This window comes from Coregonus clupeaformis, chromosome 19 (assembly GCF_020615455.1).
Source record: "Coregonus clupeaformis isolate EN_2021a chromosome 19, ASM2061545v1, whole genome shotgun sequence".
Classification (NCBI taxonomy): domain Eukaryota; kingdom Metazoa; phylum Chordata; class Actinopteri; order Salmoniformes; family Salmonidae; genus Coregonus; species Coregonus clupeaformis.
In genome coordinates this window covers 4,781,569-4,801,046 of record NC_059210.1, presented here as the reverse complement: position 1 = coordinate 4,801,046, position 19,478 = coordinate 4,781,569, and the positions used below count along the sequence as shown (strand labels likewise).

The 19,478-nt window shown below is 41.8% G+C and overlaps 1 protein-coding gene across 1 annotated transcript in view; it reads left to right on the top strand.

Moving 5' to 3' along the window:
- Positions 1-17,930: 17,930 nt before the first annotated feature.
- LOC121531725 (protein Wnt-7b) overlaps positions 17,931-19,478 on the top strand; it is a 33,368-nt gene continuing 31,820 nt past the window's right edge. The window contains exon 1 of the mRNA XM_041837128.1: positions 17,931-18,290. Coding sequence (XP_041693062.1) covers positions 18,208-18,290 — 83 coding nt within the window. The 5' untranslated portion in view covers positions 17,931-18,207. The remainder of the gene's footprint in view (positions 18,291-19,478) is intronic.

The following is a 19,478-nucleotide window of genomic DNA, read 5'->3' as shown; positions in this document are numbered from 1 at the left end:
CCTGGTGTCACGAAGGTCAGCAAAGAAGCCACTTCTCTCCAGGAAAAACATCAGGGACAGACTGATATTCTGCAAAAGGTACAGGGATTGGACTGCTGAGGACTGGGGTAAAGTCATTTTCTTTGATGAATCCCCTTTCCGATTGTTTGGGGCATCCGGAAAACACCTTGTCCGGAGAAGACATAGTGAGCGCTACCATCAGTCCTGTGTCATGCCAACAGTAAAGCATCCTGAGACCATTCATGTGTGAGGTTGCTTCTCAGCCAAGGGAGTGGGCTCACTCACAATTTTGCCTAAGAACACAGCCATGAATAAAGAATGGTACCAACACATCCTCCGAGAGCAACTTCTCCCAACCATCCAAGAACAGTTTGGTGACGACCAATGCCTTTTCCAGCATGATGGAGCACCTTGCCATAATGCAAAAGTGATAACTAAGTGGCTCGGGGAACAAAACATCAAATTTAGGGTCCATGGCCAGGAAACTCCCCAGACCTTAATCCCATTGAGAACTTGTGGTCGATCCTCAAGAGGCGGGTGGACAAACAAAAACCCACACATTCTGACAAACTCCAAGCATTGATTATGCAAGAATGGGCTGCCATCAGTCAGGATGTGGCCCAGAAGTTAATTGACAGCATGCCAGGGCGGATTGCAGAGGTCTTGAAAAAGAAGGGTCAACACTGCAAATATTAACTCTTTGCATAAACTTAAAGTAATTGTCAATAAAAGCGTTTGACACTTATGGAATGCTTGTAATTATACTTCAGTATACCATAGTAACATCTGACAAAAATATCTCATAACACTGAAGCAGCGAACTTTGTGAAGACCAATACTTGTGTCATTATCAAAACTTTTGACCACGACTGTAATTATTGATCCCAGCTTGTTTTACAGTGTAAAAAGAAGGCCCCTGGATGCGGAATAAGGACTTGACTTATTACATTTAACTCCTAGTGGAGCAAAGGGCCTCAAGAGGGCCTCTGGAATAGAGACATCACAACTTATTCCACATAAACATATCACACTGTATGACAACATGGCTCCCCATGGCTCCCCAGTGAGTCTCTCTAGACGGGCCTCATGCACGCAGGACCTGACGGCGACCTGTTTTACACTTGAGTGTGGCCTCTGAGTAATTGTTTAAAGACAACTACAGACCAAACTGTCTTCTTAATTCTCAAAGAAAACACATGTAGTGAACTCATGCACCACAGCAAAATAAAACGAATTGGATGCCTTTCATGTCAAACAGCTCCAGTTTATAGCTGAGTTACGTGGTGACTGAAAATGTCATTGTCATCTCTGTGGCAGCTGAGGTAATGGCTTCAGCGTAGCCTTGAAGATGGCTCCCTCACCGAGTCTGTCTCCAGCTGTTGTCACCTCGGCCACACACTGGAGAGAAACAAGATGGAGACAGCAGACTGAGCGACAAAGACGGAAAAAAATAAGAAATAACGAAGGTGGGGGAGGGGAGTAGAGAGTCGTCACAGCAACCACAGACAAACTCCAACAAGAGAACCCAAATGTGTCCTTTGACCTTCTGTCACCAAAACCCCCAGAATGCTTTCTGCTTGCAGTTCCACTAGACTTCAGCCTCTCCGCGGGGAATCTGGGTCACCCATAGTGACTGTCACTCTTCTGTCGCTGCTGAAACTGTCCACTTTCCATCCTCAGTCACACATGGCTGAGGAAAAGCCAGGGGGCAAATAGACAGACAGACAGACCACAGGCACTAAACTGGCTTGAGTTGAAATAACAGTCATTTCTGTGAGGACGTCAAGCTCAATGTGCTGCTCCATTACTGAAACACAACAAAGCAGCCTTTTCATCATCTCACAAACACTGGGAGAAGAACTTGGGGTTCTCCACGGGCCAGCTACAAGATTAGGGTTGAAATAGAGTGTGTGTTGAGTACAAATGGTATCTAGAAGACATTGAGAACTTTTTGTGGCTTTTTTAAAGTCATGTCCTCAAACTAAACATCAAATCCTGTGAAAAAGGTTCAACATTCACTCTACTGTAGAGGTTGAAATCCTTCCCTGACTTGACTGAGATATCGTCAGGTTACTGTTGCGAGGTCCCAGACAAACAAGCAGTCAGTGTGTAATGTATCCCTCTAAACATTCCTTTGTTTGTGAAGCCCTGTGGAGGCAGAGGCACTCTCCTGAACTGCAGACAGACACAACAAAGGCACCTGTGTTTGACATGCAGCACCATACAAAACCTGAGGCCAGAGAGAACACACACACTAGGTCTTGTGTCGTTTCGGTGAATAAAGTTGTCTGTGTCAACTGTAAGGGTGCACATGTTGCTGGGGATCGGAAGTGTCCGGTGCGAGAGAGGCAGGTTGAGGTGGCTAGAGTCAGAGTAGTGCAGAAGGTGTCGTATGCTGAGGCAGTGAAGAAAGTAGAGGAGGATGGGTTAAGGGTGAAGGATTCAGAGAGGATCTCTGTGAGTAGATATGTGCCATCACAGAGGGATAGGCCAATGAGTGATATATGCTTCAGTAAGGTTGGCTTCTTAGCGTTCATAGGAATGGCTATCAACTGTACCGCAGAAATGGAACGTAAATCATGTTGTGGTGGCAGCTGCAGAGAAGTACTTGGGGGAACGAGATTTGATGTCAGAAGAGTTACAGTGTGTGTTGAGTGGTGGTGTCCCGTCCTCTCAGGCCATTGGCCTGGGGTAGGATCAAATAGGGTTAAAGTAGTGGAATAAGGTAATGGGTTTTAATGAGTATAGGGTTAGTTGGAAAGGTAATTAAAATATATATTTTATTTTATAAATGTTTTATTTTTCCCGGTTCCCCTTTCCCATTTTGTATCACAAAGTGTAATGGATCTATACTATAGTTCAGGGGCAATAATGCAACATTTTGGAGGCCAACTGCCGTTAAAGCTCACCGAAGAAGAAGATGTATCTTTGCCCATCTCTGGCAAGTGCCAAGTACGTTACTGTAATATTCACAGTAATTTGCCACCAGCTTCCTGTAAGTTACTGTAATATCAGAACAACGATACAGTACAATAATGTAAAATTAGCCTACTATACTGTAAGAAAGTAAATGCTAGTGATGTTACGTTTGATACGTTTCTGTATGGACCTCGCTTTGTGCACCGGGGCATTGTCATGCTGAAACAGGAAACGGCCTTGCCTTCCCCAAACTGTTGCCACAAAGTTGGAAGCACAGAATAAATTAGAATGTCATTGTATGCTGTAGCGTTAAGATTTCCCTTCACTGGAACTAAGGGGCCTAGCCGAACCGTGAAAAACAGCCCCAGACCATTATTCCTCCTCCAAACTTTACAGTTGGCACTATACATTAGGGCAGGTAGCGTTGTCCTGGCATCCGCCAAACCCAGATTCATCCGTCGGACTGCCAGATAATGAAGTGTGATTCATCACTCCAGAGAACGCGTTTCCACTGCTCCAGAGTCCAATGGCGGTGAGCTTTACACCACTCCAGCCGACTCTTTGCATTGCGCATGGTGAGCTTGTGTGCAGCTGCTGAAAGTCACTGAGCTCTTCAGTAAGGCCATTCTACTGCCAATGTTTGTCTATGGAGATGGCATGGCTATGCGCTCGATTTTATACACCTGTCAGCAACGAGTGTGGCTGAATTAGCCGAATCCACTAATTTGAAGGGGTGTCCGCATACTTTTGTATATATACTGTATGTTGATGAGGCAGTGATTCTTGCCCTCCCACAATATTTTTACGCAATTCACCATCATTTTACAGAATGGTGCAGTAAATATAAAGCAAAACAGCAATACAGTGCTGTATTATATTAAAATTACAGTAATTACTAAAAGTGAATATGTAGTTATATATTACAGCATACCAATGAATATTTTGTGTTTTATTTCACTTGTACTTGTAGAGGCCTAAACAAAGGCTTCCAAACTGGCAATGCTACAGGGCAAAAGGACATGGCTAAACACTCAACCATTACAAGTTTAAGACTTGCTACCACTGATCTGTCCACTATAAATTGGCAGGAAATTACCACCACATTTCAGTTAAATTGGTACAGTGCTCTCACTAACGGATGCAACAAATATAGTCTCTTATAAGGCACGCCTCAAAATATGTTAATGAGAAGGTAACAACAATACCATACACCCACTAACGTTCAAAAAGTTTTTGGTGCTCCCAAAATACAGTATGGTAATGTCTTCTGTGGGGTGGTACTGAATTAAAGTCAATTACTGGCAAGACAGTAGCCAGTACATTACTGTAGCGTTACAGGAAAACATTTTTAGATTTAAAAAATACAGTACTGTGTTCTGTGGGGTACAGCATTCTCACTAACAGGTGCAGCAAATATAGCCTCTTACAAGGCACGCCTCAAAATATTTTAATGAGCCAGAGATTTTTTCCCCTGCCCACAGCATTGTTATGGAATGCCATTGAGCCCCTATAATGCATTGCTCTTTACTGTACTGTACTGTAATATAGAATTACAGTAGCTAACTGTACATTTGTTGCTGTACATTTACAGCAATTTGTTACAGTGTGTTGTGTAGAATGCTGTGAAGTACAGTACAGTACATTCAAACGATGTGTTTAAGTATAGGAATAGGAGTATTTTCTGCCCATGTGACCTGACCATGAAAAACTTTTGTTGGCTCTATGTAGGCTATAACCTTTGGCCTGTAGCAATAGTATAGGATAAAAGCTGGCTTAATCATGACAAATAGTTTTGAAGTAAACTTGTTAAACAAATTGTCAACTATGTATGCAGTATACTGCATATGACCTACTGTGCCTTTGAGCTTTGAGAATGGCATGGGCTTAGAAGTCATGAAAAACTGGTTGTAGAAGACTCATTCTCTTGCTGCGTTGCCAAGCCATCAATGGACGTGAGGAAATGCCGGCCGTGATATCAATACGTTGTGTTTGATGCTATGATTATATAAATGAAAGTACCTTATCGCAATGCCAAGAAAGAAAACCACAATCTTATAGCTAAACATATCAGACCATACCATATTGGAATACGAGCCTTAAAAACACCAAAGTACAATGTTAAACATAAACAGTGAGAATAAGTTAAGGACAGGGTAGATGTTATATTGAGAGAGTGAGATGGAGGGGATAGAGAGCAAACCGTATGCTGAAACAAGCTGAGCACCTCAAATACTTGAAAGTATTAGAATTTATTTGACCTAGCACTGTACACATCTCTCTTCTGCAGAGCACCCAAGACATACTCAGCATGCTCATCTGGTGTGAGAAAGTGCTTGGAATACCAACACATTGTCAATGGATGACACAGAACGTTGAGAGAACATATTCGGTACATTACTGGGATTCCAATTGATTTCTCAATGAACTGAGGCTCTCATTTTTCAAGTGAATGTGCTCTGAGGCCTTCTCTCTCTCTCTCTGCAGTGTGTGTTTGTAACAAAAGCCAAGCTTTGAGTGTGGTTGAATGAGCTGTGGATGGAAACATTGTCTGTTTGAACTGGACACAGAGCAAACACAGACAGTACACAGGGCTATGGTGTGTGAGAGAGAGGAGAATAGGTCACCCACTCACACAGCAAACACCCCCAGCTGTTCAGAGGTAGAGGAGCGGGGTGTGTGTGTGTGGGTGTGTGTGTTGAGAGGTCCGTCCGTAACTGCGGTCAGGTACGATCGCAGGGCTGCGCCCTGAGTCAATGCAGTCTGTTTAGTTTTTTACAGGTATGTAAACTCGTGGACTCCCATTCATTTGATGTATGCGTAACGTTTGCCCAAGGAATGACAAAGAGATCAAAGTTAGTACTGTGACCTACATAGCAATATCCGCTGAAATAAATCAATACCAACTAAGCAACACAGTAATATTACTTGGATGACAGTAGGTTTGTTTCATTAACATTACTTTACTGGATAGCCTTATGACTTGCAATGGTGACACAACTATGGAAATAAGCACAATCTGTTAAATGTAGGCTATTATTGTCTATCTCTGTCATACCGTCTACAGGTAAACTAAAATGAATTATTTAAGGCTGGGGAAGGGGGGGATGGGGGTTTTAAACAGGTTTTAAATGCTAATGTGTAGTGACTTCTGAGAAAAGGATACAGACAAATATTAACTTAAAATGTGCAAATTTACAAGGAAAGGGGGGCCTTGCGGAGGGGGACTTACTCTGGTAGTCCAATCAGTCTGAAGACCATGGCCATTCATACTGTTCCGAATACCAGTGTGACTGTTTATGTGGATATATTCAATGAAACAACCATTTTGTACTCTTTCACTGCTACTGTATGATTAATTACCTAGTATGTTTCTCACTTCCCCTATGTCAGGTTGTTACTACTGCTTCTCTATATACTTTTTGGTTTGAAACTTAACGTGATATTTTCAACTTAGAATACAGTTATTATACTGTAATAATAACCAGCAACATACACAGTTAACAATTTTAACAATAAAAAAAATAGCCATTAAAGGTCAAACTGAAATTAATCAATATCTGCTCTACACAATTATCAAAAATGTAATATCATCATGGCTGCCTCTCTCCTGCATGAAGTTAACACATGCAATACATACCCTCTAGACTTAAGATGCTGTCATTTCATCAGAGATCATATATGATAACTCAGATGTATTCACGCTATGACAGACCATCAGTCTATGAACTCTATCGGCTTGGAGAGGCACTTCTCACTATCTTACCTGTTGATTTGTGTCTTCCTTCCTTCCTTCCTTCCTTCCTTCCTTCCTTCCTTCCTTCCTTCCTTCCTTCCTTCCTTCCTTCCTTCCTTCCTTCCTTCCTTCCTTCCTTCCTTCCTTCCTTCCTTCCTTCCCTCTCTCTCTCTTTGTCTCTCTCTCTCTCTCTCTCTCGCTCTCTCTCTCCCCCTCTCTGCCTGTCTGTCTGTTCATGGCTGTCACTCTCCTGCCATGATCATGTAGCACCAAACAAAGTCTTAACACATGGAACACACCTTCATGACCCATAATCACTGTGATGAAGTTAAAGATGTCTAAGTTGTAAGCACCTTACTTACACTCCTTTGGAAAAAACGATTTTCTCCATTGCTATTTTGCTGACCCTATGATGAAGACTAAGACAGTGATTGTGCAAGTTATTTTGTAGCTAGCAAGTATTCTTGGCTTCAAAACATTCACTATTAGTTTTTCACACTGCCAGAACTACCCAGCATTAGCTAGTTAAATAAAACCTGACAGCTAAAAATGACTCAACTGTAAATGTAAAGCTAACTAACTACTAGCCAGGAGAAAGATTATGGTTGCTCATGTTCGTTCTATATGAACGTTTTATTCACATCCTTACACTTTGATGTTGCAACAACAATTACTTTACCCAGTGCGGTGAGTAATGAAGGTGGTGCTGCACAGTGCTTTTTCTCTCACTCACACACTGCCACACTGCTTGTAGAGTGAGAACAAAGCAGTCAGTGGGGGCAGGGGAAGTGACACAAGTTCCAGCAGCAGAGGCCTTTTCAAAATAAAAGTCACTCAACAAATCTGGAGACTTGTTTTTCTAAATAAAACTCTCGCAGATTATTATTATTATTTTTGAATTATATTTTTTTTGCGGGGGGGGGTACCATTTTACCTGCTTCTAACATTGGGGGGACATGTGTCTCCCCCCTGTCTCCCCCGGCTCCTACGCCTTTGCCTCTGGACATAAATAAAAATGTTATAATGCTAGTATTACAGACAAAATCATTACATTACATTTTACTTCACTAAATTACATGTATTTGTCTGTTCTAATAGTTTCTCTCATATACACTGAGTTATTAACATAGAACAGAGAGGCATTGGTCGTATTTTCTCAACTGCACATAATACCCTGGATTTTATTGTGAATGTAAATTCTTCAGTTCCATTTGCAGACCTGCAATCATTTTTTGTTTTGTTTTTTGAATGATAAACTCACATATGACTACAGTTAGTGGTTGCAGTTACCTGTGTCTGCTATTAGACTAACTGGACCCTGTCCATAAGCAGCATATGAAAACAGGAGTAAATAAAGCTTAATATAGTCATTTGTCCCAAAACACAACACATATGCTCATTTATGGACGTCCTCATTCCATCTGACAATCCCCGTCCACAAATGTGGTTATGGCCTCTTGTCCATTTGATCTCAGTTGAAACATCTGCATACAAATTGTTTCTCTAAGTATTGCAGAGGCCCTGAGAGCAGAAATAGGAGACTTCTCTCCCTGGAATGAATTGGAGTATTGATACATAATGACTGGATCTAAGGGGCTTAAGAGAGGCACATTGTGTCTGGATGCGGCTGGCGCTCACATATTCAGCATGGCCGGGAGACATCTGGTACGCTGCAGGGAGTGGGACTCACTCAGTATTACATATGGCCAAAGTGTTTGTTGAGTCTATTATCTCAGAGCTTTTGGGAGGACACATCACACAATGGACACCCAAACATGATCATAAGTCATCAACTGATTGTTGTCCCCTGTAATCACTATGACTAGCCGGGGTCATGTGGGACGTGACCAGTCCATCACTACAGAGTAGGGTGTCCAATTAAAAGCGCATATTTTGACCAATGGGTATAATAATATGTTAATTGTGTAGATAATCCTCTAAGAACCAATGTTCCGAACCTTATGTCTCTGTCATAATTCGTTAAAAAGTTTTTACCCTTGTAGGACTGCCAGAATTAGTGTGACTAAATCAATGGAGGCCAGAGAAAAAAGTGGTAAAAATGACGACAATTGCATCGCGTCAGCTGGGCTGGATTCTGTGCAATAATTACGGCTACTGGCTACAGGCTCACGTTCGCGTTGAACTCGTAATCTTTCTTCTCGAATCCGCAGGACATAAAACAATAGAGAGGTAAGATGGATTTTGAGACAAGACATATTTTAGTATACGCTTTTCATATTAATTCTAAATTCCTGTTCTTTTTCAAAGATTTCTAACAAAAACAAGTGTATCTCTGAAAAAAGTACGGAGCACTGATCCTATACCAACCTTTTTATTTTCAAAGCCTTTTACATTTAAATCAGCTCCTGTCGTGCTAATTTTGCTTTTTGCGACCCGCAGACTACAAAATCTAAAGAAATGTACAGTACCAGTCAAATGTTTGGACACACCTACTTATTCAAGGGATTTGAACACATATGGAATCATGTAGTAACCAAAAAAGTGTTAAACAAATCCAAACATATTTTATATTTGAGATTCTTCAAATAGCCACGCTTTGCCTTGATGATAGCTTTGCACACGCTTGTCATTCTCTCAACCAGCTTCATGAGGTAGTCACCTGGAATGCATTTCAATTAACAGGTGTGCCTTCTTAAAAGTTAATTTGTGGAATTTATTTCCTTCTTAATGCGTTTGAGCCAATCAGTTGTGTTGTGACAAGGTAGGGGTGGTATACAGAAGATAGCCCTATTTGGTAAAAGACCAAGTCCATATTATGGCAACAACAGCTCAAATAAGCAAAGAGAAATGACAGTCCATCATTACTTTAAGACATTAAGGTCAGTCAATCCGGAAAATTTCAAGAACTTCAAAAGTTTCTTCAAGTGCAGTCGCAAAAAACCATCAAGCACTATGATGAAACTGGCTCTCATGAGGACCGCCACAGGAAAGGAAGATCCAGAGTTATCTCTGCTGTAGAGGATAAGTTCATTTAGAATAACTGTACCTCAGATTGCAGCCCAAATATATGCTTCACAGAGTTCAGGTAACAGACACATCTCAACATCAACTGTTCAGAGGAGATTGCATGAATCAGGCCTTCATGGTCGAATTACTGCAAAGAAATCCCTACTAAAGTACACCAATAAGAAGAAAAGACTTGCTTGGGCCAAGAAACACAAGCAATGGACATTAGACTGGTGGAAATCTGTCCTTTGGTCTGATGAGTCCAAATTTGAGATTTTTGGCTCCAACCGCCGTGTCTTTGTGAGATGCAGAGTAGGTGAACGGATGAACTCTGCATGTGTGGTTCCCACCGTGAAGCATGGAGGAGGAGGGGTGATGGTTTGGGGGTGCTTTGCTGGTGACACTGTCAGTGATTTATTTAGAATTCAAGGCACTCTTAACCAGCATGGCTACCACAGCATTCTGCAGCGATACGCCATCCCATCTGGTTTGCGCTTAGTGGGACTATCATCTGTTTTTCAATAGGACAATAACCCAAAACACACCTCCAGGCTGTGTAAGGGCTATTTGACCAATAAGGAGAGTGATGGAGTGCTGCATCAGATGACCTGGCTTCCACAATCACCCGAGCTCAACCCAATTGAGATGGTTTGGGATAAGTTGGACAGCAGAGTGAAGGAAAAGCAGCCAACAAGTGCTCAGCATATGTGGGAAATCCTTCAAGACTGTTGGAAAAGCATTCCAGGTGAAGCTGGTTGAGAGAATGCCAAGAGTGTGCATCAAGGCAAAGGGTGGCTACTTTGAAGAATCTAAAATCTAAAATATATTTTGATTTGTTTAACACGTTTTTGGTTACTACATGATTCCATATGTGTTATTTCATAGTTTTGATGTCTTCACTATTATTCTACAATGTAGAAAATAGTAAAAATAAAGAAAAACCCTTGAATGAGTAGGTGTGTCCAAACGTTTGACTGGTACTGTATATATTATGAGAAACCTGCACCGCTATGTCAACAGAGCTTGGTGCTTATTATCGGATGTATTAGGTTAGGAAATTAGACTTTTTGCATATAATGTTAATGACAGGGGTGCAACTTTGGTTTTAAAAGTGTGTGTGTGGGGGGGGGGGGGGGTAATATATATGCACTCACTAACTGTAAGTCGCTCTGGATAAGAGCGTCTGCTAAATGACTAAAATGTAAAATATGTATTTTTTTTTATCCAGTCGGATAAACACTCCAAACAGCCTAACCGACTGCTCGGAGGCATCCACATGGTCCTAAAGCACACCGTTGCCTCTTTTTGTATCACATTCCGATGATAAAACTGGGAGGGACAAAAATGCAATTTCAGAATTTAGGGGGGGGACAGGTCCCCCGGTCCCCAGTGAAAGTTGCGCCTCTGGTTAATGATATGTTAGAGATAGACCCCACTGAACAAAGTGAAATGTAGTCCCCTGTAGCTCAGTTGGTAGAGCATGGCGCTTGCAACACCAGGGTTGTGGGTTCATTTCCCAAGGGTGGGCCAGTATGAAAATGTATGCACTCACTAACTGTAAGTCGCTCTGGGTAAGAGTGTCTGCTAAAATGACAAAAAAAAAACAACAACAAGAAATGTCATAACCAAAGTTCCTTTTCACCCACTCTGGGCAGAGTGGGGGGAGGATGGCTCATAATGATGGAAACCATGTTTTTGATTCCATTCCAGCCATTATTATGAGCTGTCCTCCCCTCAGCAGCCTCCACTGGTGGACATCCTAAACAGAGTCACCACTCTCCATTTGAGGCCTTCAGTTAAATCATGGGACCATTCTGTTTAACAGAGTTGAGAAATCTCTGGTCGCTCACCACAGAAGAGAGACACTTGATGTGACCTGACCAGGAAGAACACACGTTTTCTCCTAATCAGGCCATTTGTTCTCGGAAAAACTCCTGATCCTACTCAATACACCATGGACCCAGACAGAGTAGCAGCAACCCATCCTAATCTCATCTCATACAGAGAGAGCTCCTCTCCAGCTTGAAACTGAACGCTTTTCTTCCTCTAAGCCACTAGACCATTTTTGTGAATGTGCTCTTAAAAAAGGGGCTTTGGCTTTGAGTCCCAGACTGTCAGATCTGGGTAAATCGATCCGGGTCTCTCTGCACTGTCTCTGAGACAGGCTGATCAGAAAAACACACTTGAAAGGTTGGCAAGGGGCCCCGGTGAGAAATGAGCCATATTTAAAATAGCAACATCGCAAATTAGCGTTTGAAGTTTTAACATGAGCAAAAACACTGCTGACTTTAGATTTTTTTATTAATCTTTATCCAAGCACCCGATGTGGCATTCGGCTCTGGCAAGCAACGGTGAACCTCGGAAAAGCTGCTTTCCATCGAGAGGGCATGATGGAGCATTTCAGCTTGCACTAATCAGCCAGTGGAGCGAGCCGGGCCGCATGTGGACACAGTCTGGCGTATCTACACACGCCCAGTCAGGCCCCTTCCTCTCAGGACCCAAAATATCAGTGGGCATGTTGGGGAATTAATCAGGTTGCACTCCACTCCACACCCCTGTACGGGCATCCGCAGCTGTGCCCGACCAGAAAAGGAGGAGTTCAATCACATCTGTCTGGTTAGGAGGAGTGGAGGACCTGTTGGGGCAGTTTTTGACATTTGACCTTTGAATGGTCAAAATACCTCACTGTGTGATGTACGAGGTGATGTTTTCTGCCCAGGTCATACAGGTCACACACTCTCTCTCGCGTTCTGTCTCTGTCCCTTTCTAACTCTCTCCCTCTCTCTCTTTCCCTCCCTCTCTTTCTCTCTCTGCAGTGATCCATATCCTGGTCTCAGTCTCTTCTCTCTCAGGCAGACCATGGGCTGGGGCCCCCTTTCAGGGATAGGAAGCCCCCTTTCATCCAGACCTTCTCCGTGCCAAACTAAATCTTCCCTGGGCTAATTGAGGGAAGTGTTAAAATCTGGAGGCAGAAAGAGTGTGGAGCTGATGTAGCCCGGGCCATCAGGGAGCAGTATAATAGCCGGTTGGTTCCCCCTCCTGCCTGTGTCTGCCTGGGGCCTTGTGTAGATGTGGCGGACCCAGCCCCAGACGCCGCTCCATGGTTTGGCATGCTGCTGCATTCATCCATTTCACTGCATTGCTGCAGCCGCTTTCCAGCTGACAGGGTTCCCACACAAACATATGGATGCCTGGTGGGTTTTCTTATTTAGTTGTCGGTCAAGAGTACTTAATAATATTCAAGAAGACAGTACGACATATCATCTGACGTCTGCCAAAATACAGACCAATATTTTTTTCACTTTCCTTCTTCCCTCCTGCAGTTTGAAAAGATCGTAAATTAAAAGAAGCAGATACAATTGTGCAATCTTCAAACTTGTTTCGCTGCACGTTGGAAAGCAATGCTGGATAGAGGAGCATACTGTAGAGATATCAGAACCTTTCAGGGGACAGCCTTTGGACTTTAGTAACACAATATAAATGGGCCAAAACTGCCCATAGAATGTAGTGTATGATTATAATACAGGTATTACAAGTGTAACACAATGTTTGTGATTGGGTCAAATAGTGACTCTATCTACAGGTAAGAGGAAGTGGTCAAATACACAAAACAAAACCAACTAGGTCCAGGAGTTTTCCTGATTATGTAGTTGGGACCCAAGGTTTGGTGGTCAGGAAGAACTCCTGGCCCTACATATGATATGCACTGTAAATATGTAACTAATTTGAACATCATCAATATCTAAATGATAGATATAATCTAAATGTTCTTCACCGTCTGCAACTGTTTTGACTGTCTTAATTAATTATGACATTAATTACAACCACATGAATATCACCACAGTTTTCCCTTTCAAACCACTGGGTGCATTGTGTTATGTGGCATATGACTTGGCTAGATTGATGAGTCCTCCCTGTCCCAAATGCTCTCATCCCTGCTCCTGTCCCCTAAGCTCTTTAAAGTAGAATAAACACTATGTCAAAAGACCCTCCACATGCCAGCCACCTCAGTGTCACGAGCGTGTATGTGTATGTGTGTGTGTGTGTGTGTGTGTGTGTGTGTGTGTGTGTGTGTGTGTGTGTGTGTGTGTGTGTGTTTAGGCCTACTATGTGTGTGACATGTCTGCAATGACAGTGGTGGGTGACGAATTGTGTCCCTGCTGGTCTTTGATGATCAGGCTTAATAAAAATGTTTTGTTCCTTTGAACATTTTAATTAAACTAAACAGGACCATCCCCACCCAGCCTTTACCAAGAGTTACGTTTGAAGAGAGAGAAACAAGTCCATCTTTTACAGGAACACATCAAATACGTGTCTTTTTATGTCACCCTGGGTCTTTATATTGACATTCATTATTTTATAAATCCATCTGGAATTTGGATGGGCATGTTTAGAAGAAAAAGGCCTGGAAACCACAAAGCAGGGATGTCTTGAAACAAAGGTTTCTGTGGTTTTGTCTGTTTCTCGTGGTCAACAACAACTCTCAGCAGCACAGAGATGGGTCATGTCTGTAATTTTAGTTTATGCTGCAACTATTATTCCAGTTTAGACGTTTTCATCCGTATAGTTTTGTTCTAATATGATATATGACTTACGGTTTATGTGTTGTTTTAACAAAGTGCATCATAGAATCATAAAATCGTATAGAATCTTGAATAACGAATTACATTTCTTTGCAAGACCATTAAAATGTAACAATAAAAAAACAGAAATTAACAGGAACATATTTAAATACATTTGCATATTGCATATTGATGGTGATTTACACTTTCTAAAGATTACACAGGTGCACATCATGTTAAAATATAAGTGCAGGAACTTAGCCAAACTGTCTGTAATGTCAATTGTGATACTGACATATTGATGTGAAAAGAGTAGTGGTGAGATATGTCTAGCCGGCCTATCTTAACCGAAGGTCAGAAACACATTCAAAGGCACACTCACTCACATCATGTAGGCCTCTACAGTAATACAGAAGACCTTTCCCCCTACCAGTACCAACAGTTGTCTCCTGTAACCACCAGGGGGAGTACTATACAGCAGAAGGGGACCACAGGGGACAGACACTCAAGAAGCATCAAGATTGTGCGCATCCTGAAGTTATGGTCCCCCTGTGCAAAGTCAACTGCCTATTTTGACATGTTTTAAAACGCATTTGTCACAGTAGGCAATTCTGTCGCCTATTTATTGAAAACGAGCCCTATGATTTTAAGTAACAAATAATAAGAAATGCATTTCCCTAATGATCTTTAAATATTGTCTATACACTAATTCATAACAGGTGGTAGTCAAGTTGAATGTATGATCGGTTATGCAATACGCATGAAATGCCGCAGAATACTATTCTACTTAAGGTTCATAATGTAAGCTGATGCATGGACTAATCGCTAGCATTATTTGGCTACTTGATGAGAGTAGTCTAGTATCTCCTGTTGGGCAATACCCAAGGTTGCAACCTCAAATAGCCTATATAAGGAAGTTTCGGTTAGTTTCGCTGTATGTTACTGTAGCTGTACAACAACTGCACGTGTTCAGCTCAGCCCAGAAGCCCGTCCCAATCCTTGCATATCCATACCAGCTCAAAGGAGGAGGCGTGGATAGGGCTTTTGTTACCTGCATTAGAATACCTGCAGCTACATGGAAAGAATTTAAGATGTCGTCAAAGGAGAGGAGCTGCAACCGATGTGTTACGGCCTCAATACAGACGAGATTCTGTCGAAAAGGAGGACATTGCACCGGGTGTAAATGTACCTGGCGCACGCAAGATCAAGTGAGAACACATAACTTGTCCTACTTTGATACAAAGGACGAAATATAAGAATGGTTCACTCGAGAACTCATCTTACTCCTCGACCCATCGCTCTCTCATAAGTATTTTGTTTTCGAACTCTTTAACAACCACGTTTTGGATCACCATCACTCTCTGTCTCACCTGTGACCCGTTGACTATGGATTTTAAACGGTTAAAGATTTCAAAAGAGTTTAGATTTGACATTTTGGAAAATATAAGTTATATCTGCATCTGGAAAGGTTAGATATTGTAGTGTTGCCAATGTGAACGCAAGAATGACCACTTCATTCTAGTGAATGGCCCGTTCCAGAAGAGGTTATGATCATGCACAGACCCCTCCGAAGGTGGAGTTTTTACGTCTTCTTGTGCTTTGGCATCATCTACTTAAGGCTTGGGTAAGTGTAGATGTAATACTTATATCAACTGCTTATATGTTTATGTTATCTTCTTGTCTGCATTATTATTGTTGTTTTAAATATATCCTACAACACGCTGTGCCACATGGATATTCTGAATGCCCATACAAATGCAGTGTTCTGCGGGCGGAAGACGCAACTGCCCTTTTGACCTCACTGACTTTTATAAACAATTACTGACCTTTACAAACAATCTAAAAAACTCAGTGTGATCCTAGCCTAATCCATCCATGTCAGTGTTTAAATGAACTTGACACCCATAGCCATCATGGACAACGGCTGGACGTGCGTAAAAGCTGTGCAATTTTTTTTTAGCGGTTTGCCAAATAATAGATTAATTCATATTCAGTCTCAGTTGTGGTTAATCTGCTCAGAGTCTGGTTGGTTTGTCGCTCTATAGATCATTTGACCCGCTGTCGGTCTCCGCCGGGCTCCGGCTCACTGCTGCATACCTTCATTAATAGAGGCAGCCTGGCTGAGTTGTATTTCCACATTCCACAGCCCAGACAGAGTTTTTACTTGTTTCGCAATAGCTCATCTTGATGTATAAAATACAGAGGAATTATATATGCTCTTTGTATGCAAAAAAAAAAAACGGATAACATCAGTCATAGGCCTTTTTGGACTTTATTCTATTCCTACCCAGAGCATGGCTAATTTCTATTTGTGTAAATACAAAGGATATTAAGCAAACGGTTAGATCATTTTGTTTACCTGTCTCTGTTGTAGGCCTGTATTGTCTGCAAGGTAGCCTACCCTGATGGTTTGGACTGAATTGGTATGAGTAAAAATATAAGCAACCAGTTTAAAAAAATGTTATACACAACATATATAACGTTAGGATATTTCAACAAGAGTCAAACCTTGGACAGCTCAAGGCCCTGTTTTCTTTACTCATAAATCTTTCAGGCTAATGTTCCTCATCATCCATAGCCAGTCATGGTTATCTAAACAAAAACAACAGGTGTCATCCCCCAGCGCGATCCATTCGTGGGAGTTCATTTTTCCTTCTCCTACACAAGCCTTAAGTGAAATAGGCCTAACGGGTAACCTCCACAGGTATTCATATCTTAACAGTTCGAATAGGGAAAACATCACACCAAGTGGAGCGTCACCAGATATCTCAGGGTTTTATCAAGCCAAACCAGTTAGCTCATTCCCGCGCTTACTCCCCCCTTCTTTAGCCTGGGAAAATCTTTCATGATACCCTCTTCACACACAATGACTGGAGTCTGCAGGTGACGAGTGACATCACTTTGTGCTGAAGCGATGGTGCAGACAGAGCCTTTCACTCACCAGGTTCAACACCGAGATCACCCTGTAGATCCTGTGTTAAAACCGCAGGTTGACGTTTATTGTCATGAGTCTTGTCCTAGAAGCAAAACGGAGTGATTTCTCCTTATATAGGCCAGCTGAAAAGTCAAAATTGTCTATATTGTAAAAATTCCTGAAAACTAAAATGAACTTTTTGGTCTTAATTTACGGTTAGGGTTAGACATTAGGGTTAGCAGTGTGGTTAAGGTTAGAGTTAAGGTTAGGGCTAGGTTTAAAATCTGATTGTATGACTTTGTGGCTGTGCCAGCTAGTAACCACTTCGCAGAGCTGCCTCCAGAACAAGATGAAAAACGCATGATGAAAAACGCTAACCTGCTTTAAAACCTGCAGTAGCCTACTGTTTTATTGATAGGCTAAAGCCATTAATAACACATCATACCAAGTGATAATTTATATATGGTTACGTATTAGGCTATTCACAATGTTTTGAGTTTTTTAAAGCATTGGATAGAATGCGTGCAAGACCAATTGCTTTACGCACATTACGCACATACGTTTTTTCAGCCTGATGATGTGTTAGTGTGAAGCAGTAGGCCTGAAGATGAAACAGTCAGTGAGTGCGCCAGTGTTTGTTTACTTTTGGGCCTGATTTGATGAATGAAAGGCAGCCCTGTCCAGGGGGCCAGCGGATCACTGTCACCCTATTGTCCTGCTGTGGTGCAGAAGTGGGCGGATAGCAGTGTCTCTCTCTGCCCAATGGCAGCCACGATTCTCATGAGAGTGGAGAAAAGCACTTTTCTGCCATCCAAAATCCCTAAAACCATCATCATTCCGTCTCGGGAACCACACTCTGTAACAGCCTCTACCGCTGAGAGATGACAGAGCCAATCTCCGCGCCCGCTGCACACTCACGGCCCTGGGACTGGGAGCTAGGAGCTGCATAGCACTGCCACTCAAGCGAGCACCGCAGACGCATCGCACCAAACCGGGCTCTTTGATTTTGGAGCAAAGGGGAACTAAAACGCGCGACATCAAGGATTTAAAGAGGACTCTATCCCACTATTTTTCTCACTCCACCAGAAAGCAGCCATTTGTTCAATGTCATCATGATCATCTTCTCGTCGCGCAGTGTACTACTGTCAGTCTACTATCCACAGATTTTCCTCATACTTACGAGTGGGAGCTACCTGTAAGTTGACCCAATCACCGGGCCCCTTAATTACCTTACTGGTGTGATTTTGTGTTTGGAGACATACTGAGAATGGATTTCATTTTCGATTATATGTACTTGATGGATAATTCTATTGTTAAATCTTTCTCCGAAATATTACCGCAGGTTGTTGGTTACGGTAGCCCATATTTATGATGGATGTTTGCTTCACAGTGCACATTCTAGTCTAATCCAAACGATTTCAACATGCTTGAATATAAAATATAGCCTACAACATGCTTGAATATATAACTAGTCATTTAAGACAACTAGGCTATAGCAAAATGGAGATAGAAAACGATTTCAATATCTTTTTTTTTTGCACTTGGGTGTGCATTTTACGCACCGAATTTGATGTATTATTTTAGTATTTCCCCACATTCGATGATGTTCTAGACGTTACGGTTTAAAATGACTAGAGGATACTCGAAATACATTCGTTATCAAAGCGTATGCTTCAGGTAGCTAGGGCATCCCTCCGGTCTACGTGGGAAATAACGGATGAAGTCGATGTTAATTACCTGACGTCTTATTTTATGGGCAGGTCGTTTGATGAGGTGACATAGTACAGTCTTTTTTTTTGTTAGGACCCAAATCCTTTTTTACGACATTGTAATAACGGTTGGACACGGTTTCATTTGGCCACAGAGTGGCAGAGATGTTCAAGACAATTGACTGAAGAGAGTACATTATTTCCCCTTTCTGAATAGCTTTTACGCATGCGGTGGATTATTACCTGTCTCAATTTGTGGTTAGGGATTATGCTTTATGCATTACATCACCATAGTCTTATGCAGATTTACCAAGTTATAATTTAAAGCCACATCTGGAAAAGTAGCTGTAAAACATCGGTCTATGACACGCACGTGATTGACACTGGTCATAATTGTATCATTGAATTAAAATAACCAGTTGTTCACGCAGGAGAACGTTTAATTTTTTCCTTAAAAATAATTACCGAACCATACGTTGTATCCATCCCCGTGCTGGAGACCCCAAAATTGATGTTAAAATAGATGTGGTTTATGGTTGCAGTTAGAAGTGGCTATGCTCTATGTTTAGTAGCCTATTCGTTTGCACATTATAAACTACATATATAATTTTGTTTTTATAATTTAAACATGCTTTATTACAGTACAGTACCCCAAATGAAATAGGTTTTAGGGA